General features: G+C 30.6%; 1 protein-coding gene across 1 annotated transcript; it reads left to right on the top strand.

Annotated features, from left to right (window-relative positions):
- The first annotated feature begins 940 nt into the window (after positions 1-940).
- LOC149203254 (uncharacterized) lies at positions 941-2,073 on the top strand. The gene is made up of 2 exons (XM_089401808.1): positions 941-1,497; positions 1,595-2,073. The coding sequence occupies exons 1-2, from the start codon at positions 1,476-1,478 to the stop codon at positions 2,071-2,073; spliced, it is 501 nt and encodes a 166-aa protein (XP_089257934.1). The 5' UTR covers positions 941-1,475.
- The last annotated feature ends 5,330 nt before the right edge of the window (positions 2,074-7,403 follow it).

Raw genomic sequence — 7,403 nt, 5'->3', positions numbered from 1 at the left:
TGGTTTTACCAAGGAGGCCCTAAACTTTTGAACAATGAAACTTTACATTGGTATCCTGGCAGTAGCTACATTGGTCTTATTAGCATTACACCACTTTTAATATAGGTCTTCACAATAGAGAATCACCATTACACTTTCTTGATTTGTGTTAAAAAGAAACATAACACACAATAGATTTCTTTTGGCATGCAATGTTGTTGTTGGTAGTTTTCTTGTATTTGTGTCACATGTAAGGCTAACATGCGTTAAATTTCTTTCACCTTGCAATATTTTTATTGGAAACGTGCTTGTGTTTGGGCTAGAAACTATGCTAGATTTCTTTTTCTTTGCAATATTGTTGTTGTCAATTTGGTTGTTTATGATAAAAGGAAATCTAGCAAATGTTAGATTTCCTTCACCTTGGCAATGTTATTGGAAATGTTGTGCTTGTGTTTGGGCTAGAAGTTGTGCTAGATTTCTTTTGCTATGCAATATTGTTGTTTTCAATTTGGTTGTTTATTATAGAAGGAAATCTAACACGTGTTAGATTTCCTTCACCTTGGTAATGTGATTTTGTTTGTGTTAGAAGGAAATATAGCATGCACTAGATTTCTTCTGGCATGAAATGTTGTTTTTGGTAGTATGCTTGTATTTATGCTACATGTAAAGCTAGCATGCGTTAAATTTATTTTACCTTGCGACGTTGTTATTGGAAATGTGATTGTGTTTTTGATAGAAGTTGTTGGATTTTGTTTTCCCTACAATGTTATTGAAGTAAATCAAGCGTATGCTAGATATCTTTCACATTGCAATGTTGTTTTTGGCAATGTGATTGTGTTTGTGCTAGAATAAACTCTAGAATGTGTAAGATTTCTTTTACTTTGAAATGTTTTTGTGAGTAATATGCTTCTATTTACATTAGAAGGAAATTTAGCATGTGGTGGATTTCCTTTGCCTTAGAATATTCTTATTGACAATGTGCTTGTTTGTCATAGAAGGAGATCTAGCATGTGCTAGATTTATTTGACCATGTAATGTTGCTTCTAGCAATATGCTTATGTTTGTAGTAGAAGGAATGATATTGATTGTTAGCTTTCATTTGAGGAAACAATGTTTCATTACATACAATATTACTACCATACTATTTTAAATTTTGCATCTATATTACTTTTTTGTAAGTTGTGTGTTTTTGTGAAAATATAAAGTCGCACTTTACACAGTTCAACCTTTTAATTACAAGTTACGATTTAATTGTTGTTACAGAATTGATACAAGCTACAATGGAAAATATAATTTTGGCAAAAGGGGACTATGTTGATCTCCTTATTAATGATCAAGTCATTGCGCTAGGAAGGGTCGAATCTGCATAGTTTGGAACTTATTATGTTGGAGAAAGGGTTAATGCTGGTTATGTTACAATTTTGATAATTGATGTAACTCAACCAGATTTGATTGATGAGGATGTTAATGAAGGGGACATACATCCATGGAAGATCATGGATTTGAGACACAACATAGGTAAATCAAAATATTGAAGCATGTGTTATATATTATTGATAGCATAATAAATGTTTTTTTTTGAGTAAATACTAACCTTATTTACATTCGTTTATAGGTGCAAATGTTTCTTCCACATTTTCTATTGGAAACAAGGTAGATCTTTTGCAACATGGAGTGAAGGTGGGCGAGGGCTCCATATTCAATAAAGAGCTTGGGCATAAAGTGCATGGAAAGATGGTAAAGAAAGGATGCATAATGGTTAAAATCGAGAAGGTGTTAAAACATAATGATCCTCTACCACATCTAACAGGATTTGAGCATACAATTGGGGGTGCATTAGAATCTTATGAAATTTGGCCAGAATCAGATTTGGAGCCTCACTGTCATGATCATGCCACAAATATTCCCCAAGATAGGGTTAGATTCATATGTACAAAGGTTTCTCTTACACATGAATGCATGGGAACAAGCATGTGCATTGCCAAAGGAATGCTAGTTAATGTCCACGAGAATGACATTGTTGAGGGTGAAACACTAGGTGAAATGGATTTTGGTGTTTTTCTAGAAGAGATAGACGGAAATTGTGAGATATGAAGAATTGGGGATATGTCTATACACTGTTTGGTTAGATGGCCAATAAATAAGTTGGTGGACAACAAAGGTGTGATATTAAGGGTCAAGGAAAAGTTCAAGGAGCCATCCAAGGAAATGGTGATATGGGATGTTATAGAGGACACAAATCCCTTAAACAATTGGGATGGGTACTTTTGTAATGAAAAGAATAGAAACTCAATTGATATGCATGTAACAAAGCCATATAAAAGGATTAAATGAGTTATGGCTACAAAAAAAATTGCAAAATGTCAAACAAAAATAGATGAAGAGAAAGAAATTTGAGTTTTGGCAGCAGATGTATGTTGTAGAAAAGATTGTCTTCAACATGTGGATAGGAAGGCCATTGCAGGTGCTAGAAGGGATATGAGACAAATAAATAAAAATGGTATTAGAGAATTTGTCTTGAATTCACTCATGTCAAACACAGTCATGTCAAAGGGCCATGGCCATGGCCTAGTACCTATTTCTAGAAATGTAAAGGACATGAGATTTAATGGGAATATTATTTGTAAGAAAGCATGGTATAAGATACATAAAATTCCTCAAAGCACATTCTATAACTACCAGCATTATTTCCAACATGGACAGATCAAAGCTATTCATGGTAACACCAACACATGCAAAGCAAGAGCTCACACAGTGGCAGCCATAGAAATATTGCACAAAATTGTAATGGATACTTCAGATTTTTCACCAAACCAAACACGTCAAGTTGAAGAAGATGGAACATCTGCTTCTTTAAGATTGCTTCCTTCGACTTACACACAAAATTCTTTGTTAAAAGAGATCAATGAGGCTCTTCAAAAGCTCAATTACCCATCAACATCACAGTCAATAATGAGCAAGATCTGGAATACTAAGTTTCGAGATGTGGCATTTTCAAAGAACACCAACTTCAGTAAATGCAGTGAATGTATTCTGTTGAGAGCACAAATGAAGTCAGCAACTACAAAAGAGATGGAAGAAAAGGCACGAGGTAGGTTGAAGAAACATAACAAGATTGTTATGTGTGCAAGATATTGCTACTATGCCCATAGAATTATGTCAGAGCGGTTTCCAAAGGAGTATTTGAGCATTATCCATGATAAAATGGACCAAACAAAGACTTCAATCCCAAGGCTACATGTCAAATCTAAATCTATTGTAGGAACAAATTTAGGTTTGTCATTGACAGGTATGCTTACACATGGGCATAAGGCAGGAGGTTTTGGTCATTTCTCCTTACCATTTGTCCATATGGGATCACAATTTACTATTACATCCCTTTCAAAGTGCTTAAGGGACCTTGAAGACCCATAAATGGATATGTATGGCGATCTACTTTATGAAAGTGGAATTTCAAGAAACCCACTTACAAATGCATTACTTGACACCTCTATTTACTCAAAATGTCAAGGGTACAAGGATGCTTTTAAATCTCATGGAAGTTCAAAAAGTCAAAATGTTGATTTTAAACCTCTTCCTCCACATTTGTTGTTACATTTGGACAATGCAGCAAGTGATAATAAGAATCGCTATCTTTTCATGTTTCTATCTCTTTTAACTGCACTTGGTGTCTTCATCACTATTGAGGTTGGGTTCTTGCCTGTGGGGCACACCCATGAAGACATAGATGGAACCTATGGAAGAATGTCTTCCAACCTAAAAAGTAAAGATATTTATTCTTTACCTGAAATGATGGATACATATCTCACAATTGAAGAAAATCGAGTGTTTCCACCTACACTTATTGACAAGGTCTATGACTTCAAAAGTTTCCTTAATGGATACATCAAGGAGGGAAAAAATGCACTAGTTGGACATCTTAGTGTCCAATACTTCCAATTTCTTGTACTCAATGATGTTCCAGTATTAAGGTACAAATAATCAATTAGAGATATTGAGTGGTCAGAACCAGTTGAGTTATGGAATATAGATGATGAAGGCCAACCTATAATTCCCATAGGGAAGCCATATTTCTTAGCTTCCAAACAAAATGATGTCTATTTAAAAGAACTAAAGGAAGGGATAACATCATACATAAAAATGTGGAAAGACACTATTGGGAATGAGGATTCACCAATTGTTACAGAGGAATGGAAAAATAAAGTGGTGTATTGGGAAAAGTTCTTGTTACATTAGATGGAATCTATAGTGATCATAGAATAATAGATGGGAGTGATTCATCTTCTGAGGATTTCTGGCTTAGGACAAGGCACATTGTTGATGTTGATCATAATGCACTCCAAGTAATCTCAAGTATTATGGATGGAGATTTTGATAATGTGATAGATGAACCAATATATGTTGGACCCAAATGCAACAAGCCAAAACCAACTTTCAATCCGATGATTGATGTTGAGAAAGGAAAGATGTTGCTAGTTAGATTAGGAAACGAGGATGCAGGAGAGATGATTTGGATGGAAAAATCCATCTCAGATATCTTTAGGGATAATGAAAGTGAGAATCTTCATGTAAAGGTTGACTGGTGGAAGCCTATGTCAGGGAAATACAATTGAAAAATTTTAGAGCAATATTGGGTACCAAATCCTGATGACATAGAACTTGGCTATATTCCAATTAATACCATAGTATAGGCATGGATGCCAAAGAAAGAACATTGCAAGAAGCCCAAGATAAATAAATATGGTGTAGAAGCCATTCTTGATCTACTTGAGTGAATATCTTAAGAGTAGGTTTATATGATTCGTGAATGTAATTTTTTTTGAAGGATCTATTAATACACATTCAGACACATTTTATCAAATATTCTCTTCATATTATTTTTGGAGGAGTTTTATATTATTTAATATTTCAATGTAACCATGTGTTATACAAATTACATGACAATGCCATAAAATATTTAAGTTTTCAAAGTTTTATTTGACCAACATGACTTCTCACCATATCAAATATGCATAATCAAATTCAATAATGCACTTAAAAACATCTTATATACTTGGTCTATTAAAAAAACAATGGAGTACTTAATTAGTATTCTATTTAATATAAACCATTTAAACACTTAATGAATAAATGCTAGACACTTGATATAATGTTTGAGGTGAGCTTTCCTTATTATAATTGATATAAATCAAATTCACTATTTTGTTGCCCTCTAATTTATAAAAGAAATATTTTGATCATTGAACAACACAACTAGAATTATAAAATATTTCCTCTTATAGATTTTGAATTGGTGCCAACATTGTACTAGTATAATTAATTCGTACTCAACTTAGGAAAAGTAGTTAGTGTCAATTTAAAATGGTCAATAATAGTAAGAAAAACAATATTAGTATATTGTTAAATAACTTTATAGGTAAGTTTTTTTGTTTTGTTTGGCAAAATCTATTATTCATGAGTCAAATTTAATACATAAATATAAATGTTAATGATAATAGAAATAATGTAAGGAATCTAAGCTTTAGATGAATGTTAATATGTTCTTTTCAATATAATATGCTTAAACACTATAGGAATAAAAACTAAACATTTGTAATAAATATCTTAGTCAATTTTCTCTCTTTCTTGTTGTATTTGAAAATAATCAAATTGTACTATTTTGTTACTATTCTAATTCATGATTGATTTTGATCATTAAAATGATTAGTAATTGAGACGAGAGGCTCATTTTACATCCCAATATGGGGGCGAAAATAAAAATTATGTTCTAAATAGAAAAGTAAAAAAAATGAATATTTTGTAAAGTAATTAGAAGTATATAAATGTGTGAATTAGATGTTTAAATCTTATACTTTTCAAAAATATTTCAGCTAGAGATACAGAGAAACTATTTGAAGATTTATTTTAACTAATTTATGTCAATGTCAACTTCATATATATCTATATATAAGAAAAAAGTTTTTTATGGTTAAAATTTTTATTTGGTCATATATATACTCTATTTAGCATTCAAAAATACAGTTTCAACAATGAAAAATAACACATTGTATTTTTCACTCAAAGTGTTTGCACGTGAAGAAATTTGATCCCTACATCTGCACTTAAAATGGATCTATGATGGTATATATTGGACACATTACTATGATCATTTGTCATTAAATAACTTTATACTTAATATATAACTTTCATATTAATCTATTATTCATTAAGTAAGCCTCAAGTTTTTAACATAAAGGTACAAATAATAAATAAAAATAAATTATGCTACTACTCGCATTCAACATTTAATTTGATCCTAAAAAATATTTTCTTCTCAACTCTAAAATGGTACAAACTTCCTACAACAGTATGTAATGTTGATGGTGATAATGATGATTATCATCCACTAAGACCAAATATGGTATATAAGAAGGTAAAAAGATATTACTAAATGTTATTTTGAATTTTATTGTTATGCTCAAAAAACATTAAAAGAAGTGTTTCAAGATCATCATAATTTTTTTTAGTTAAACAATCAAGAAGGTTGGTAGCATGACAGATATTTTGAAATTTAATTCCAATATGAGTATAAACTGGATGATCCATGAGAGTTTTTTAATTTTCAACCATATTATTAGTGTTGCAAAGGCGATAGACTTTTAAATTTTGCCAACACTTTCTTAGTAATAATTGTAGCTTAACACATACATGATATTTACTATATCTGATTATAATTAAATGGGTTAATTATAGTAACATACACATCATTATTTTCCTAAAATAACATTTAAAAACTTATCTTTTAATATAAACCATAAAAACTATTAAAATAGATAATGTAAGGAATCCAAGATTAAGATGTGAAAGATTTGCTTTAGCAAGTTTATATAATTTTTTTATAAAGTTTATCATGATATTTTTTACAGAAAAAATGGTGAATATCTACATTAAAATTAGTGAGCTAAGTGACTTTCTAATTCATCATTTTGAAAAAATTTAATTTAGTTAATGTTTTAAATAATAGTATATATTGGATACATTACTAAGATCATTTGTCATTAAATAACTTTATGATATATATTAATCTATTATTATTCAAGCAAGCCTCAATCTGCTACTGACATTCAACATTTAATTTGATCCTAATTTTTTTTTTCTCCTCAACTCTAAAATAATGCAAACTTCCTACAATAGTATGTAATTATGATGGTGATAATGATGATTATCATCCACTAAGACCAAATAAGGTATATAAGAAGCTAAAAAGATATTACTAAAAGTTATTTTGAATTTTATTGTTATGCTCAAAATGCATTAAAAGAAGTGTTTCAAGATCGTCGTAATTTTGTTTAGTTAAACAATCAAGAAAGTTGGTAGCGTCACAAATATTTTGAAATTTAATTCCATATGAGTATAAACTAGATGATCTATGAGAGTTTTTTAAA

Source organism: Pinus tabuliformis, chromosome 2_1 (genome assembly GCF_031772625.1).
Source record: "Pinus tabuliformis cultivar Carrire ecotype Pingquan chromosome 2_1, CPIR1, whole genome shotgun sequence".
Classification (NCBI taxonomy): domain Eukaryota; kingdom Viridiplantae; phylum Streptophyta; class Pinopsida; order Pinales; family Pinaceae; genus Pinus; species Pinus tabuliformis.
Note: the sequence above shows the minus strand (reverse complement) of the source record. Positions and strands in the feature narration are given on the sequence as shown.

What these genes read in the sequence shown, in the direction of transcription:
- LOC149203254 (XM_089401808.1), top strand. Translation starts at nt 1,476, where the DNA reads ATGGATTTGAGACACAACATAG. An exon ending in GGATTTGAGACACAACATAG is followed by an intron (nt 1,498 to 1,594) that starts GTAAATCAAAAT and finishes ATTCGTTTATAG; the next exon opens with GTGCAAATGTTTCTTCCACA.